Source organism: Loxodonta africana, chromosome 15 (genome assembly GCF_030014295.1).
Source record: "Loxodonta africana isolate mLoxAfr1 chromosome 15, mLoxAfr1.hap2, whole genome shotgun sequence".
Taxonomy (NCBI): domain Eukaryota; kingdom Metazoa; phylum Chordata; class Mammalia; order Proboscidea; family Elephantidae; genus Loxodonta; species Loxodonta africana.
In genome coordinates, this window is record NC_087356.1 from 75,343,249 (window position 1) to 75,362,320 (window position 19,072).

The 19,072-nt window shown below is 43.7% G+C and overlaps 1 protein-coding gene across 3 annotated transcripts in view; it reads right to left on the bottom strand.

The window, feature by feature from the left end:
- The window catches only part of SORL1 (sortilin related receptor 1), a 195,255-nt gene that overhangs the window by 42,819 nt on the left and 133,364 nt on the right, over positions 1-19,072 (bottom strand). For all 3 annotated transcript variants that reach the window (XM_003418269.4, XM_064268936.1, XM_064268935.1), the window contains 7 exons: positions 15,513-15,638; positions 12,977-13,084; positions 11,681-11,812; positions 10,832-10,963; positions 9,903-10,037; positions 8,959-9,114; positions 4,094-4,243 (listed from right to left, as the gene is read on the bottom strand). In XM_003418269.4, coding sequence (XP_003418317.3) covers positions 4,094-4,243; positions 8,959-9,114; positions 9,903-10,037; positions 10,832-10,963; positions 11,681-11,812; positions 12,977-13,084; positions 15,513-15,638 — 939 coding nt within the window. The remainder of the gene's footprint in view (positions 1-4,093; positions 4,244-8,958; positions 9,115-9,902; positions 10,038-10,831; positions 10,964-11,680; positions 11,813-12,976; positions 13,085-15,512; positions 15,639-19,072) is intronic.

Consider the following 19,072-nt stretch of genomic DNA (forward strand, 5'->3'; position numbering starts at 1 on the left):
TCGGCAGCCAAGTTCTTAAGCACTGCGTCACCAGGCTCCATAACTATGAGAGAAGCACACAAAGCAACAGAAGCAGAAGGAAGGATCTGTTAAGGCTTACCAAAGCTTGCCACACCCTGCTAAATGCTGACAAACTTTAAAAATATAAATTGACACAGCAGACAAATTAATGATATTGAAAACAAACTCCACCTGCAAATCCAAAACACAATAACAGTGCAAAACAAAACCTTCATTGATTTTGAAAATAAAAAAGCTCAACCCTACAAATTATAGAAATAAGAAAGGTATGAGAAGAGGCGTAACACAGAAACACTAACTGAGAAAATAAAAAATACTCCTCACTACTTGAATTGATTTGGTTTGTTTACTTATTTTTATGAATGGCAAATATAAATATCAAGAGATACCAAATTATCTGAGTCCTTTTGGTTTCTAAGTTTCCAGATAACAAGTAGTGAGTGTCCCAATCGAGAGAGACTCATCAAAAAATGCCTCTGAATCTGTTCAGTTTCTGATTTCGGAAAGCCAGGTTTTAGTAATGAGGGATTCCTGTACAATTTTCCTAAATTGAAAACAAGGGAACAAAACGAACAACAACAACAAAATCACCTTAGCCTGGAAACTGAGGAAGTAGAAAGATTCAAAGACTCTCCAGGGGTACATCTTGGAAAAAAGCAACCTAGCAAATCTCCCAACTTCCAAAGGATCCTTCAGACAGCCAACACAAAAGCAGAAGTGACTTCTCTCATCAAGGACATGAGAGGAGGCAAGGATTCTGAGGGGCCCCTTGTGCACTGTAGAAAAAGTAAACATGAGGAGAAAAACTTACAGGTTGTGGAAATCAGTGAGTTTCACCTCTTGTATTAAGGACTGGTTTTTCTCTCAGTTCAGAGCATACCACATTTGTCACTAAAAGCCCATGACTACAGAGATCATTATAAAGAACAGGGAGTGTGAAACTGGCAGAGGCTCGTTAAAGAAGTAAGCAGAGAAAAATGAAAAAGAAAATGCTTCCAACAGTGTCTGGCCCTTTTAACTTTCTACCAGAATGCCTCACACCACCTCAGACTCCCATGTGAATGAATAACCCTTTATTGCCCAGCCCCACCCACTGAAACCTGCGAATCTTCACCCTCTATCTCCCACCTCAGCTGGTAGCAACAGCACTCACTCAGCATGGGATGCTGTTAACATTATCTCCAAGATGCCAGGAAGCTACTCTTCCCCACCCACCTCCACTGTCCTTCCAGAGCAGCACCCAATCTCCCCTCCCCTCTCTCCACACCCATTCCTCACAATGAAGTCCCTAAAATGGGCTCCCTCTGCCAGGAGGATAAAGTCCGAGCATGGCCGCCCTACACAAGTCCCCTGCCCAGCTCTCTGCACTCATCTTCTGCCCATCCACAGCCACTCTACAGACTTATCTTCTGAGCCTTTATATGTGCTTTTGCTCGTTTCTAAGATGCCTGTCATCTTCCACCTTGTCCTGCCATTTGCCATTACAACCCCTCCAGGTATCATCAGCTCTGATGCCTTTCCTGACGACCCTCTTCCACCTCTCCAGAAAGTTGGGCATGTCCACCTCTGAGCAACTTCACCTCCTTGGAAGAACTTCTGTTAATGCCTATCGCATTGCGAGGAAAAGGACCTAGCTTTACCCTAAGTAAGGTGGCCTTTGTTCTGGCTCCAGAGAAATTACCCTTGGAGCAACTGAGGTGCACTGGTCTGGATTTCCAGGCCAAACCTACAATCTGTGCTGGCAAGTGGGAGTTGGCCGCACTAGAAAAGATCCACCTGGGAGGCCAGTCTATGATGCAGAACTGGCCAAGCAAGGCCCGGAACGTGAAGTCTCGGAGAGCTTCCTGGTTGGTGAGGGGAGGGTGACGTGCCCTCTCTGAGACATGCAGCTCTGCACTGGGAACCTTCCCAGACCTCACCTATGCGTCTCTTCCTTACGATGGTCCTAATTTATATCATTTTACCACGATAAAACCAGTAGTTGTAAGTGTATCCTCCATGAGTCATTCCAGTGAATTAATGAACTCAAAGACTGTGTTCTCTAAACTTGCAATGCCTGACCTAGCCGTGAGTGGCTAGGGTCAGAGAGAATGCCATGTGGGATGCTGGTGTCAAAAATGATGGAGAAGTGGGAGAGCAGGGACACGATCAAGCTCTACCTCTGTGGATTCTCATCCACGAAGCTATGATTGTACACACTGTATCACACTTACTGACTCAATTGTTCCTCCCACTAGAATTTGTACCCCTAGCAACCTGATTAATGCCTGCCACATCACGTATAATAAGAATCTGCTCATCAAGTTAAAAGATGTTATGGGGCATATGCCCTTGCCTCTTAACCAACTCTCTTCAGGAACAGCCCAGCTGGGACCCTGAGAGAACAAAGTGATGGACTGAGAAGGGAGGGTCAATTATCTCCCCTCCCTTCCTCTCTGAGTCTCACTGGGTGAAACACTCAGGACACAGAAGCATTCCCCAAGTTTGCCTGGTCCTAACAATCGGCCAAGGCACTTTTTTAGAAGTATGGATTCTGAAGCAGTCCCTTCTTCATTGCATCTGATTTAGCAGGTCTGAGGCTAAGTATGTAAATTTTCATTTTTATAAGCACTTCCCATGTGATCCTTCCAAATTACGAAAATTCCGTAACTACTGAGTTAGAGGAATTTAGACATTACTAACCCTGGTGGCACAGTGGTTAAGAGCTTGGTGGCTAACCAAAAGGTCAGCTGTTCAAATTTACCAGCTGATCCTTGTAAACCCTATGGGGCAGCTCTACTCTGTCCTACAGGGTCACTATGAGTCGGACTCAACTCAACAGCAACGGGTTTCTAACACTCTCTGCCGTTTCTAAATGGTAAGATTTGATAGGGTTCCATTTGAGGCTCAGTTTTTCATTTGTTTGGCTGAGTATCTTAAGAGGAACAAGCAGCACCAGGACAGGGATCAGAGAAGAAACATCGAGGTTCTTGCTGACCGGGGTCAGGACAGAGGCAAAGGGATGTTGTGGCTCTCCTCCACATTCACCAGGCAGAAATCAAACAAGCAGGAAAGGAACACACGTCTTGGCAATAAAGCGTACGTAACTGGCTGGAACATGTGCTGTCTCTTTTATGAGGCTGAACAAATCAGCAGGTGACTGGATGGAGGGGAGACCCCACAAAGCAGTGAACCCCACAACAGCAGTGGTCCTCTCTCAGCAAGCACCGCACCAGCCACACCCTCCCAGTACTGATGAGGCCAGAGAGCGGATCAGTCGATAGCCAAGGACCAAAAAGTGCTGCCTAGTCTACGTGGGGATCAGATGCACGCCCTGGTTTCTGTGTCCTAACATACAGGCCATCTGCTTTCATCCCTGCCTCATGCCAGTCACTCAGAGACATCCTTTCTGAGCTGATGTTGCCATGATCACCCTCTGTCACGCTGCAAAAGCCAGCATCTCCCTCCAACACACTGGAGCATGTCCTGCTCCAAGGTCCCTCCCTGGGACACCAGAAGAGCAGGTACTGGGATCTTTACCCATTATGTGTGAAAACTTCCAGCTCCTAACAAGTCTGTGATGTACACATCCTCTCACACTTGGCTCCAATTACCTTGTCATTATCCTCTGTGTACTTTAAGCATGGTACCCTAGCTCACCAACTACAATCACCCTAGAGCAGAGACTGAATTTATTTAATGGGGTACTGGAAGCAATCCTCCAATAATATGGTCTCTGTGCCCAGGGGTGCAGGCTAAATACTTGTGGAAGAACAGGCGTACATACAGAAGGTTATGGTTTTACCCACGGGTGTTTTACAACACACCTATTTAAGATCTCTCAGTCATTCAGCGAGTATTTAAGCTAAAATGCTCCTGATATTTAATATCTAGCCAACTTCTTAAAAAGAATGTGACTACGGCAATGACATGGGTCCAGGTGCAAAGCCCATGTGTGAGAATATAGTAAAAATGTGGTTATATACCAGTGGTTACATGTCTGGGCATGCTGGTTCAGAAAAGAAGCACGTGAGATGCGATACCATGCTCTCTGCAGTCTGGCCTGGGAGTAAACTGCTCTCTAACTACTCACGGCAGTTGGCCTCATCCTGGCCATCCTGGCAGTCTTGATGACCATCACAGCGCTTCCAGTTGGGAATGCACTTCTTTGGTTGCCGGCACTCGAACTCAAATCGGTCACATCGCCCAAGCTGGGTGGTAGTGGAGGTGGCCGTGACATTTGCTAGAAAAAGAAGATTTTAAAAAATTTACTTTTTAGCATTGATGATGCTGGCCAGCAAAAGCAACCAGTTCAATATATAGGTGAGTACAGCACTTTAGGAATTATGATGGGGACCTGACGACCAGCATAGTTCTGGATCAAGACTGCAGATTGGATACCATACCTGATTCTGCCGTCCCACAAAACCCCATTAACGCCACAGTTAAGAGACTGCTTTTAAAGACAAACTCACAAAAACAGGAAAAGAGAGAAAAAGTAATGCAACTTTGGAAGCTGGGAAGCAGAAGGACAAGTGATAAGTGATTAAACAGACTAGAGAAGGCTGTATGTTATCCTACACTGTCAAGAAGGAAAGCTAAGAACCAACATGATCTATGCCACGCAATCCTTGAGAAGCTCAGAAACAGAAAGTGAAGTGGGAGAAACTGATGTCTAAGAAGCAGTTAGGTTCCCCACATCTTCTTCCCCTCCAAATACCACTGGACAACTGCCCCTCCGTCACCCCAGAGGGAGACTGGAGAACTATTATTTGGAGATGATCAAAACAAAGGCTTTTTTAGCCAGGCATAGTTGAGAATATGAATATCGTACTGAAAAAAAGCAGATTAAATCTACTGAATGTGAAGACCCCAGCCTTCTTTCTCAAGAACCCTAGCCATGAGACCTTTATTCTCCACGCAGGAGATTGTAAGAAACTTCTCTGGGGAAACTGACCAGCCTCAGAGACAAGCCCTAAAGTTACCAAGATCAAGAGTTCCCCAACAAACAGGCCATCGACAAAACTCAAAGTTGATAACTGCTACCCCGTGTTTGAATTTCTTCACATCGTTTTAGTCCCCCAGCCTTAAACATGAGCAGCCACTCAGGATTATCTGAGGAAAACTTCTGACATGAAAGATAGAGACCAAAACAGACTTTTTTAAAAAAGACAATTTAGAGGTAATAGAGACTTTGTAAGCAGAAAACAAAAACAAATAATCCTTATTAGGCTGAGGAGAAGAGAGCAAATATTTAGCCACGAAAAAAGAAGAGGGTGCCATAAAAAAGGAATATTCACAGTACCAAAGAATAAAAAAAGGTTTTAAAATTGAAACCACAATAGCAGAATTGAAACAATTAATAGAAGAGCTGGAAGATAATGTTTAGTCAGACTCTCAAAAAGTGAAACAGAAAGTTAAAGAGATAAAAATACAATAAAACAAAATAAAATAAAAAGTAAAAGGACAAGACGGGGAGAGTAAATGTACTAATGACAAACGCAACAAAAAGAAAACAGGGAAGAAAAATCATCAATGAAATAATTCAAGAAAATTTCCTAGAACTAAAATACATGAGTTTCCAGAATAAAAGAGCCCATGGGTGTCAACACACTGGATGGAAACAGATACACACTAAAACACATTGTTGTGAAAGAGCCGAAGGGAAGATTCTACAAGCTTCCAGAGAGAAAAAACAGCTTATACAGGCAGTCCCCAGGTTACAAAGTGTGTCTTGAAGGACTTGTAGGTACGTTGGAATAGGTGCATGCGGCTTTTAATTGGCCTTCCTTTAGTGCTAAAGTAAGCCTTTTCGACGATTTAAAAAGCTGCCCATGCGGCATGTGAAGATGATTGTGATGAAGAGTTTGTTGAGAGTAGGGGGTTGGCTCAATGGTTTCAGTGAGGACAAGTTCACAAAACATTAAAGGGCAAGCCCCGTAGTGAGGACAAGTTCACAAAACATTAAAGGGCAAGCCCCGTACCACTTGTCCTGACATTTATAACCCGGGGACTGCCTGCATACAAAAGATCAAAACTGAGCTGGCTTTAGATTTCTCAAGAACTTCCTGAAGACAGTGGAGCAATGCCTTCAACATTCTGAAGGAAGACCATTTACCACCCAGAATTCCAAACTCAGCCAAACCAACAATCGAGTCTGAAGACAGAATAAAAACACTTTCAGACAAGCAAGACCTCAAAAATGTAACTTCCATTCACCCTTTCTCAGGCACTTTCTGGAAAATGTGCTCTACCAAAACATGGGATCAAACTTAAAAAGAGGACACCTTGGGATACAGAAAACAGAAGTGCCGACATAACAGAGAGGTAAGACATGTCCTTAGGATGGTGGTGAAGCAACATCCTGGGAGACAAGGGTGGCATGGAAAGCTGCTGGTCCAAAACAGAGCAGCAAAGGTCAAGAGAGAAACGGTAAGACACAGCAAACAGTGAATCTAAGTCAGGAGAAAGACAAAGAGAATTCCGAGGACGTCAGTGCAAGTCCCAGGGTAATAGCCAGGCAGCAGGCTGAAAGAACAACCAGCCCAGAGAGGAGAACCCATGTGATGAGAAGACCTATCTCCAGGGGGAAAACTAGAACTGAGGAATCACCTAATTACAGTGACTCTGTAGAAAAGTACGTTAAGAAGCTACTGATAGATGGAAAAAATTAGCCATCAGTACAAAATAACCTGAGCAAACGAAAATAAAGGCAATGATTAACTTCAGGATATTATGCACATTCAGTATTTTTCACTGGATTTTCAAAGGGGCCTTCCCCGAACCACCAAAAGGTTTAGGAACGATTGTGCTAACATGTAAGGTACCTGGAAAAAAATGTTAAGAAATGGGGGCTAGAAAGCTAGGCCAACACAAATCGTGGCACTCACTCTGGGGCCACAGGGGAGGCGTCAGTGTGCTCAGTGTTGTAAAGGATATGATCATGAATCAACACGTGGCTTTACTGGAAGATAAACTGAAAAGGGGAGAGAGATGAGGCACAGTAAATATTTAGGAAATGTTTATGCTGAAGAAATCCAAGAGCTACAGGCAACTCCAAGATTAATTTGCACCAACAATATACATAAAAGGGAAGGCAAAAAAGTAGAATGCGATGTGTACATAAGGGTTTGCTTAGTCAGAACTGCTCACAGGGTTAGTCAGAATTTAGTAGAGTCTGAATGTCCTGGTCAGAGTTTCTATCACCAGAAAACAACACAAGAGAAGAATAACCAAGCTACTAAATAGACAGTTGGACCTTAGGGGTAAAACACAGATAGAGACAAAAGATCTTTTTTTTGCTCCTCTTTATCATTCATTTTAATTTGAGAAGCATTTATGGGACACCTACTCTTTGCCTGTTATTGTGGTAGGCACGGTGAGGGAATCAAAAGTGGTAAGCAACATGATCCCAAAACACGAGGGCCACACAATCACTATGGAAAGAAAATATTTATACACATAAAATAATTATGACATAATATGCTGCAAATTGGAGTCCCTGGGTGGTGTAAATACTTAATGTGCTGAGTTGTTAACCTAAAGGTTGAAAGTTCTACTCCACCCTGAGGCACTTGAGAAGAAAGGTCAAGTGATCTACTTCTGAGAAATCAGCGACTGAAAACTCTATGGAGCACAGTTCTACTCTGACACATATGGGGTTGCCATGAGTTGGAATCACCTCAATAACTGGTTTTTATACAGCAAATTACAGTTAAGGATCAAAAAAACAATGGATGAGTTCAATGAGACATGAAAAGAGATCAACATTAGTTATAGCAGTCTCGAAAGCTTCATGGAGGTGGGGCTTTAGAGGGTAGTGATACCCTACTTGTTTGAGGCAGGACTCTCAAACGTTACCGCACCTAAGAATCATACGGGGAGCTCCCAGGCTCCACCTAGAAATTCTGATTCTATAGTTTTGAGAAAAACTCCAAGTGATTTCATACTTTGAGAAATATTGATGCTACTTCAAGGTTTCTCATACTATAAAATCCATGCTTCTGTTTGCCCTGATAGATGGTGGGTTTCACAAGTAGTAGAGAAGGAGGAAAAGGTCAAGGGGATGAGTTTCTTACAGAGGAAAAAGCCCTGCTGGAGGAGTACATAGTGGACACGGAGCCCAGCTTGGCTGAGGTAAGAAGTCATGGGTGACAAGGGGTGGTCAGCTCACACAGGGCCTTGAAAATCAAAATGAAGGGTCAACATTTGATCTTCTGGACAAAAGGAAACCACTGATGATTTTAAACAGGGAAGTGATGGGGTGGAAATAGACTTAAAGGAGAAAAACCAAACTATTGACCTAGAAATTTGCTTGGAAAAGGATTATGTAAAGCGTGATAAACAATTTTCTGTTCTCTTCCTATAATTGAGTTCAAAATAGAATTCTCTTTAGAGAAGGACACAGCATCCTCACCTCTGTTCTGCCCGCAGTTAAGGGCATGAACTGAATGGGGTCTCTGGGTCTACCCAGGCCTCCTGCAATATGGTTCCTACACAGACCTTCAGCTGCACCTGTGTTGAGCCGCTAGATGGCAGTGCTTACCCGTCTTTTAGTAGGACTGGGCTGGCAAGGAGCAAGCAGGAAAATTGGGATCTCTCCTGAGAGTTCAATACACACTCAAAAAACCTCCCCATAATTCTAATTGTAATTTCCTGCCAGGGAGGAAGCAAAGGTGACCCAATTGCAGCTGGGGAGAAAAGCAGGGTGGCTAGCTTTTTCTTACAGGAAAACCAGAGGACAGTTATAGAAGATGAGACATTCCAGTTGCCACTTGCCATGTGTCTGGGATCCAGGGAGAAGCCCCGAAGTCTAGAGGTGCTTTCGGTGAGCCTGACTGCAGAGCTCTGTGCCCCAGAGCTCCTTTTTGTACTAAGCCCAACCGTGGCCCCAGGGTACACAGGAAGGTCCTCCCCACCAGCAGGGGGTGCTGTGAGAGAGGCGGGGCCAGGACTCACCAGGAGAGGGGCAGGCTTCCTCATCTGAGCCGTCTGCACAGTCGCGGTACCCATCGCACACCCAGCTGTCCATAACGCAGGCCCCACTGCTGCAGCGGTAGTAATTGGGCAGACATGTGGTAGGCCCAGGAGTCGGGGAAGGAAGAATGTGTGAATCTAGGGAAACACCAAGCAAGGAAACCCAGTGTTATAAGAACCTTGATCCCTGACTAAAACATGCCCCAAACGTAGGGCAGACATCTCAGCATCAGCTGCACCTGCCAAGGGTGGCAAGTGACTGTGTTTCGCACCACACCTCACCTGAAAATCGTTTGTCCTGGGGCTTTACCCTGGATGGCACTCTTTTCCCTTACCTATGCTATCTGCTTAGAGCTGACATTAAGACGAGTTTGCCTTTGCAGGGGCTCATGCAGGCTGATGGAAAGGAATGGGAGACTCTGAAAGGCACAGGGTGGCTGGTAGAATTTCTACTGAGGCTAAACAGACCTGGCATTGAGGTGAGAATACCAAAAAGGAAAAGCCCAAGCCTGCATTCCACATCAGGGCTTCTCAGACATACAGACGTATCCTTGCTCACCCTCTGCCTGGGGAGCTTGTGAAAATGCAGGTTCTGACTCAGGAGGCCTGGGCAGGGGCGTTGAGATGCTGCATTTCCAACCAGCTCCCCAGGAGATGCAGGTACTGCTGGTCTGCAGACTACCCTTTGGGAAGCTAGGCTCTAGAGTTCTCACTGTGCTCTGCAAAACACGGCAACAGGAGAAGCCAATCACTCTGATTTTCAAAACTGCGATGGGGGCGGGGATTAGAAAAGAACTCAGAGACTTACCACCCAAAGAGCTAAGGAATAAGCCAGGCACTGAAGAAACAAAATGAAATCTGTTTCTGTACGCAGGTGTGTCCTGGCTGTGGGTGTCGGGGTAAGCCCAGGCCCCCAAGCCTCTTACCTCCACAGTCCTTTTCGTCAGACCAGTCCCCACAGTCATTCTCCTGGTCACACTTCCACCTGTTGGGGATGCAGTGGCCATTCTCACACTGGAACCGGAAGTAGCGGGAGCAGTTGGGGGCTTCTGTGGGGTTTTCTGGTGAGATCAACCACACCACAGTCATTCTGCTTGCACAATGTGATCATGAAGCTCCAACTCTACTCAACCTCCTTAACACTAAAATCCCAGAGCAACCTGCCCTTCCCTATCAGAGAAAGCTAAGTCAGCTTCCTTGACCCACTGGGCAATAAATAAAAAACCACCACAGACACACACAAAGAAAACCCTCTTCCAAGCTGCCAGCTCATGTTTCTCTGAACTAAACCATATCCTGTGAATCACTGGAGTTCAATACTGACACTTCCTGAAGGAACTACCTGATAACCTGATAGTGATAATAACTCTTACATTGTGGCATCCATAACTTTCAGGGGAATAAAAAATTCACTCCAAAATATTTACCACAACTTCTTACCTACCATAGCCCTTCTATATAATATGATCTGCTCAATCAAGGAAAGAAGAGAAAATGGAATAAACATGTTCCTAGCACCTACTATGTGTCAGGTTCCAGCTTCAAGACTTAACTCCATACATGAAGATTCAAGAATTGGCTGAGGAGGAGTCCCTGGGTAGTGTACATGGCTAAGGACTTAGCTGCTAACTGATAGGTTGGAGGTTCCAGTCCACCAGAGGTGCCTCAGCAAAAAAGGCCTGGTTGCCTACTTCTGAAAAATCACCGATTGAAAACCCAGTAGTGCATAGCTCTACTCTGACACACACGGAGTTGCCACGAGTCACAGGTGACTTGACGGCAACGGGGATGGTCTGGGTATGGTGGAAACCTGAAGATGAGGGATTAGCATGACACAGATCTAAAATCTTTTTACCACAGTTGGCTTCATCAGAGTAATCGCCGCAGTCGTCCATGCCGTCACATTTCCAAATCAAACTGATGCACACGCCATTCTGACACTGGAAACTGAACTGGTCGCAAACCTTGTGGAACTCAGTGTCCTGGGCTAGATAAGGAACAAACATTCATGGAACCCAGATCACTGCCAAACTGAAGGGTTCAAAATGAGCGCTGCTCAGAACCAAGAAGAAAGAGCAAGTGTCCTCTCCCGGGAGATTTTTCTAGATTAAGGATTTCTTGAAAGCAAAGGCCAAACTTAATCTCCACAGAGCTCACGTTTTACGAACACCAGGCACCTGCTCTATGCAGGGCACTGTGCTAAGAATGGGGCTATAAACCAAAAAAAAAAAAAACTAAACCCATTGCCATTGAGTCAATTCTGACTCACAATGACCCTATAGGACAGTAGGACAGAGTAGAACTGCCCCATAGGGTTTCCAAGGAGTGGATGGTGGATTTGAACGGCCAACCTTTTGGTTAGCAGCCATAGCTCTTAACCACTGGGCCACCAGGGCTCCAGAAATGGGGCTATAGCCCTGAATAAAACAAAGCCTCTGCTCTGGTGAAGTTTATGCTGTGGACGGGGGATACAGTGAAATAAATCTAGAGTATAAGAAGGGGTGATAAGCACTGTAAGACCCCTAAAGCAAGGTGAGGGGGGGAGAGGGTAGTGAGGGGTGCTATTTAATACAACACTCAGATAAGGGGACACCTGGGCCAAGCAAGAGCCACCCTCCCCTTTATGCAAGTACAAACAGTCAAGGCCTGTAAACTATATGGAGGTGTATCCTCCGAGAGGCCCACCCCCGCCTGTCCCACTTACAGCATCCCGCAAAGTTCGCATCCTCATCCGACCCGTCGCGACACTGGACGATTCCGTCACACACCATGGAGTGGAACAGGCACTGCTGGCGGTTCTTGCACACAAAGTCCATGAAGCGTGTGCACAGGGGCTCTGGAAGGGTCCCGGCAGGGAGAAAACAGCCATGAGCGTGCTCTGGGCTGGCTGGGCACATGCACGCTGGTACACATGTGCACCAGACAAACAGTAACAACTGCCACAGTTTACTGCCAAGCCCTGGGCTAAAGCACTTGACATAAAGTGTGCTGGTAAACCTCCAAGACACCATATGTTTCCAAGATGAGAGAAATCAAGGGTTTGGCAGCGTTCACTGGTGCGCCAAGGGCACACAGCTGGTAAGGGTGGAGCCAAAACTGGAATCCAGAGCTGACTGACATCAAAGCCCATGCTCTTAATCACTAAAAGAAACTGACTCGATAATGCAAGGGCTGGCAAACATTTTTTTTATAAAGGGCAGACAATATACAGTTTAGGCTTTGTGGGCCATAATGTCTCTTCCACAGCTCTTCAAGTCTGCTATGGAAGCATGAAAGCAGCTGTAGATAATATGTCAACAAATGAGCAGAGCTGAGTTCCAATAAAATTTTATTGACAAAAACAGGCCATCAGCCAGATTTGGCCCAGAGGCCACAATTTTCTGACCTTTGCATCAATACATTGTTTCTCAGCCTGGACTGTGGATTACTATTACCTGGAGACTTAAAAAAAAAAAAAAATTCCAACGCCCAAGCTACACTTCAGACTAATTAAATCAGAGTCTCGGGGTAAGACCCAGGAACCGGCAGCTTTTCAAGCCCACCAGGTAATTCAAACATACAGCCAAGGTTGGGCACCATTGACCAAGACAGTCCTTCCAGGTCTAACAAAAACTAGGGGTTAGAAGGGTCACGTGGCCTAAAAATGTTACCCGAGTGATAATCAGCCACACTCCTAAAACCAATAAAGTCAGAGAAATAAGTGTGCAATTCAGACAACGACTCAAGTCACAGAACATGTCACCACTAAACACTAAAGTTCCCTAAAGTATAAACAAATTCCACAGTGGCCCCACCCCGCCTCTGCCTGCTCGCCTTTCCCCAAACCACATCTGTCTGCCATGATTAGCCTCTCAGAGCCCTGGCCAAGCACTCAGGGGTCAATGTGGTGAACAGCTACCACAAGCAGGTATTGAGGAAATGAAAGCATCCCGCCCAATACATGTTGTGCACTCCTATCCGCCAAGGCTGGGGGCCTCCCTGGGGCAGGCGGGGGACTCACCACAGTGCTGCTCATCTGAGCCATCGGAGCAGTCATGCAGACCATCGCAATGTTTGCTGGAAGGGATGCAAACACCATCTGGGCAGCGGAATCCATTGCACTTCTTCTCTGAAATCCAAGCAGAGAGAAGAAATATCGAGAATGCTGACACAAACTGAAGCATGTAACCAATGGCACTGAACATTTGTGGGTAGAAACTGGTGAATGGGAACCTGTTTTGCTATGTATACTTTCACCAAAGGTACAATAAAGTATTTTTTTAAAAAAATGACTATGAGGAAACAGGCAGGCACATACATTGCTGGTGGGGTACAAATGGTGACCACCCCTAGGCTGGGCAAGATGGTGAGAGCTATCCAAATGACAATGTATACATACTTTGACCCAGCAATTCCACTTCAGGAAATGTACTCTACTTACAAAGTAAAAAAATATGTATGTACAAGGTTCTTTGTTGCAACACCACAACAGATTTGAAACCACCTACGTGTCCATCAATAGAGGACCATTTAATAAGTTACTGTACACAGAATGCTATAAAGACACCGGAGGAGTTCTCTATGTAAAATATGTCGTAGATAAACAGTTATGTGAAAAAACAAGGTGCAGAACCACACGCACAGTATAATACTATTTGTGTAAAATGGGACAACGCATGGTATATTTAAACATGCTTGTACAGGCACAGTGGAAACCCTGGTTACACAGTAGTTAAGTGTTAACACTGCTAACCAAAAGGTTGGCAGTTCGAATCCACCAGGCGCTTCTTGGAAACTTTACAGGGCAGTTCTACCCTGTCCTATAGGGTCATTATGAGTTAAAATCAACTCGACAGCAACGGGTCGGGTCGGGTCGGGTCGGGTCTGGTTTGGTTGTGTAGGCACAAAAAAGTCCCTGAAAGGATACACAGCTGTGGTTTGCTATAAAGAGTGAGTGGGAACTAGGCAAGTGGGGAGAAAATTTTTACTGTATACCTTTTTCTACTTTTTCTGTTCTGAACCACGTGAATGTATTACCTCTCCAGAAAAAAAAAAGTATACCTCATTTTTTTAAAAGAGAAGAAAAAGAAAAGCTTCAGTGAATGTAAAAAGGAGGACATGAATCCTGGTTATGAAAACCACCCCTTGGTTTTATAAAGTCCTTTTACTCAATTGCCACCTCAATCCTTTAGGAATTCTAAGCTGAAGCCTCTTCGGACAAAGTGAGTTCTAGAAACATTAAAAAATGGAAGTTTCACAACTAGGTCCTGGGGAAATTAAACCAGAACTAAGTTATCCTGATGCTTGTCTCAAGATTCTTAGCACTAGGTCATCCTTCCTCCTGAACAGTGTTACTGCCAGACATTAGGCTTAGAAATCAGTCCTTACTGATTTCTGCAAAGGCAGTGGTAGCCTTTGCAAACCCAACTCTCGGTAGAATAGTTTCATGAGGATCAGGCATAAGACGACTACTGTATTTTTACACAAATAACGTGCACCTTCTACGTTTGTTTGCCAATCATGCCCTCCACCCACGAAGTATTTTCATAAGCTTCACTATGCCAATTTATTTTCACATGCTGCTGTAAAAAAAAAAAAATTACCATAGTGTGCTTATGCAAATACCTTGCAGGGTGAGGGAGCGGTTGGCAAACAAATGTAGAAGATGCACGTTATTTATGTAAAAATACAGTATATAGCTTCCATAAAAATGCTAAATACAGATATCCACAGATATATGGAAACATCTATATTTAATATTGTGACATAATAGGAGTGGAATATATAACAAAATTCTGACAATGACTACAATCTCATGAAAATTTGGGGTATATGACAAGGGGATAAGAAAAAGAGAATCTTACAAATATTTGCAGTAAAGAGAGATCTTGGATACGTTGTTTGTGTGGCTACTGTTTTATGATTATTTTCTACTGGAAAGGCGATTAAATATCTCAGAATTTTTTAGATCAATTACACTAAAAAGACTCTACCTTAGGAGTATTATTTTCCCAAAGGACCATAACAGAGTACTCCTAGTCATAAAATATGCTATTTATAAAGGAATTTTTGGCTAATTTCTGGCAGAACAATGGAAATGTGACTGTGGTTAGCAGTCTGGGTCCTTTCTTCAATGTTGTAATGAAAAAATTGTTACGGAAAAGCAGTGAGACAAACTGCTTGAGAATTAGGACTATATAATGCACCCCTACATATTACAGAGAATCAGAGGGAGTCAGAGAATGAGGGAAGCCCTTACTGAGATGGACGGACACACCAGCCACAACAATGAGCTCAAACACAATCAAAGATCGTGGAAATGGCACAGGACTGGGCAATGCTTTGTTCTGTTATACATAAGGTTGCCTAAGCCAGAGCTGACTCAACAGCGACCAACGACAACATACACAGCAATGCAACATAGAGCTGGCCGGTTCGTCAGCTTAGGGACAGAGCTGTACAGAAAAGTGTCAGTTTCCTGGCCCATCTGTTGTCTCTTTCCCTGAACAGCAGATGCTGGAGAAACCCTGGGCTAGGGCAGAAGCATTTGTATTTACCACAGTTGACTGGATCCTCATCAGAACCATCCTGGCAATCCATGTCCCCGTCACAGGCCCACCGCTGGGGGATGCAGTGCCCATTGTGGCACTGGAAGTTGGAGGCCTCGCAGGTGTGATAGACGGCTGCAAGCAGAATAGGAGAAAGAAACTGTCATGCCTCCTTCATCTCTGCTCCCCTCATCAACCACCCAAGGGTCTAGCTGAAAAAGAAAGACTGTTATTGGTAATACCACTACCCATCTGTCAGTTTGTCATACTGCGGTGGCCTGTGTGTAGCTATGATGCTGGAAGCTACGCCACCAGTATCTCAAATACCAGTAGAGCCAACCATGGTAGACAGGTTTCAGTAGAGCTGGCAGGCTAAGACAGACTATGAAAAGCCTAGCAATCTACTTCTGAAGATTAGCCAACGAATTACAACCGATCATGAATTACAATAGAATATTGTCCAATATAACGCTAGGTGAAAGGCATTCAAAATACAATGGGGCTGTAACAATGGACTCAAGCATACCAATGATCATGTAGATGGCGCAAGACTGGGCAGGGTTTTGTTCTCTTGTACATGAGGTCGCCATGAGTCACAGCTGACTCGATGGCAACTACCAACAACAACTAGGTACTAAGGTGTGAATTGAAGAGTCTGAGTTTCTCCTCGGCCAACAGAGGGGCACCTGGGGCTGACCTTAAGGCAGAATGCAGCTTCCTAAATGGGCGATGACTTAAGTTTCAGCGAGTTTAGAAATGCTGCACAAGTCATTGCAAAGGCACAGATAGATATATGTGTTAAAGAGGCAGCTGAGAAAAATCACTCGTACTTCACAACAACCTAGAAGGTCAGTACTATACACCTTTTACAAATGAGAAACGGGCTCAGAGAGATGAAGAAACGTGCCCGCATTTACGGAGACAATTAAGTAGTAAAGCCAAGGCTGTCCAATTCCAAAGCCTGAGCTTTTTCTACTGCGTCTTGCTACTTTATCTTCTCACATAACACCTCTCATTCATTTAGAGTCTGAGGGATCAGGAGAGGTGACATGGCTCAGGAGGCTGGCTTCTAGATCTAGCTCGGACACTGTTTGGGGACCTTGATTTCCTCATCTATATATTGATATCGAAGGACCCTTCTGGAGCCCTGGTGGTGCAGTGGTTAAGAGCTCAGGCTGCTAGCCAAAACGTTGGCAATTTGAATCCACCAGGTGCTCCTTGGAAACCCTACAGGGAGGTTCTACTCTGTCCTATAGGGTCACTATGAATCACAATTGACTCAACGGGGGTGGGTTTGGTTTTTTAAGGCCCCTTCTAAGCTCTAAAAGGCCATGACTTTATAATTCTAAATAAGTTTCGAATTTAAAATGTGGAAAACCTCAGCTCCAAAGAACAAAAAAAAAAAAAAACGATTTATTCAAAATTGCAAAATAAACAAAGCCTCAGGACCCAGGATTTCCTAACTTTCTGTCCACTCAAGAGCAACATCTATCAGCCAACAATACATGGCATTCATTACAATCATTAAAAGAAAAAAAGGAGCGGTGAAACAGAGGGTCATTGTTATAAACGAACAGCCTCATTTGTACACAAGGGCTGGGGCCACCTGGAAGTCATTTAGAAACATCTCAAAACCTCAGTCAAAGACTAGTTCAAATGCATAATATCTGCCTCAGACCTAACCAATACTAACCCCCTTTTCCATTTGATTTCCCCCTACTCCTCTTAAACAGAAAGCTGTTTGTGTCTGTTCTTTGCTGAGTGAAAGCCAGGAACTGATCTTGTTTACAAGTGGCATGAAATAGTATAACCGAGGGCTCTCCGTTAGTTTACTGTGGACTGGACATCTTCACAACAGAAAGAGGCAAACCAAACAAAAGTGGGTTGCTGAGTGCAAACTACAGTTATTTATTCAATTGAGACAGTTGGCAATAAGCTACACAAGGTTTGGGGAAATTGGCTTCACTGCCCTCTAGAATTTCTACTGAATTGGAAGCTATTTTTGAAATAGTCAAAAGTGGGAAGAACCTGATTTTTCAAACCACTTCAGGACAAGTGGCTGTGCGTTACCTCTGTCTTCTTAGCTCTCTGAAGACGGAGACTATCCTTGATAATATCGCATGCAAATAAGACTATGAGAAGTTTCAATATTTTACAACCTTTGGCACTCAGGACCCATTAAACATCTTTTTTAAATACATTTGCCTCTGATTAGAAGAATAAGTGCATCATCCATGTTACATGAGCTTTTGCCCAAGTAACAGACAGCATCCGGAATACCTGTGATTAATTGGTTTCACAAGTCTGAAAGCCTTTAAAAAAATTCTTCATCAAAGCCTTGCTCAATTTTATAAAATATAAAATTGCCTAAACCTATTGCCATGCTAATCTACTTGTTATTATTCAGCCTATACATTTCATTTTTAATTGAAAACAATTTCAGAGTGCTAACAAAGTTTCCAGATGATTCTAGAACGCAGAATCTGAACACTGAGTTCAGAAAGACTATCAGTTTATACAATTTCACATAAGCAGCAAAGTATGACTGGAATGTATAACTCTGAGGTTTTTCTTTTTACCATAGGTCTTTTTTCCTGATCTGTCTACTGAACAACTAACTAGCTATAACTTATACCCACCCACGGCCGTCGAGTGGATTCCAACTTACAGTGACCCTATACGACAGAGTAGAACTGCCCCATAGAGTTTCCAAGGAGCGCCTGGCAGATTCAAACTGCCGACCTCTTGGTTAGCAGCCATAGCACTTAACCACTGTGCTGCCAGAGTTTCATTCCTTGGTAAATGATACATGCTTAATTTTTTTTTTTTTTTTTAATTTCAGGAATGGAAGAGACTGATGTTAATCTAGACTAATTTGGGCAAGAAAAGGAAGAATTCTTTGCATGGTACTGTAACTATAACAGCACTAATTGGGTAAACAGTGATGGAGCTGGAATATCAGGGTTTCTAACAAAGATCATTATCCTATAACTTGCTCTTTTTTGTGGACTCAGCAAGCCCACTGGAACACCTAATCAAAAGCATTAACCAAATATAAGTAGGAAAGAACTGATGAATTAGTTATTAAAAGGTGGAAATTACTGCGTTTCTTAGAGAACATAGAACTGTTAAAGAGTGCATGAAGGAAAAGAAATGTTAATATCAACACAGTTTGAATGATTAATGTTCTAAAAAAAGAAACATAAGGCATAAAGAAAGGACACTGAAAAATAAAAGATAGATTAGAAAAGCAGCCACACAGAAATTCCAGATATTAAAAATACAGTCATGGAAATAAAAGTATCTCAGTGTGGATGTGTTAAATAGCAGACAGATTCAGCTGAAAAGGGAATTATTGAACTGGAAGATAAATCTGAGAAAGTAACTCAGACTCTAGCACAGAGTAATAAAGAGACAGTAAATGTAAAAACAGCTAGGAGACATAAGCAACAAAACGAGACAGTCCAACAAATGGCTGAGAGTAAATACAGAAGGCAAGACTGGAAAAAGTAGCAAATAGGCATAGCTGAAGAGATAAAAAAAAAGAAGAGATAGTGGCTGTAATTTCC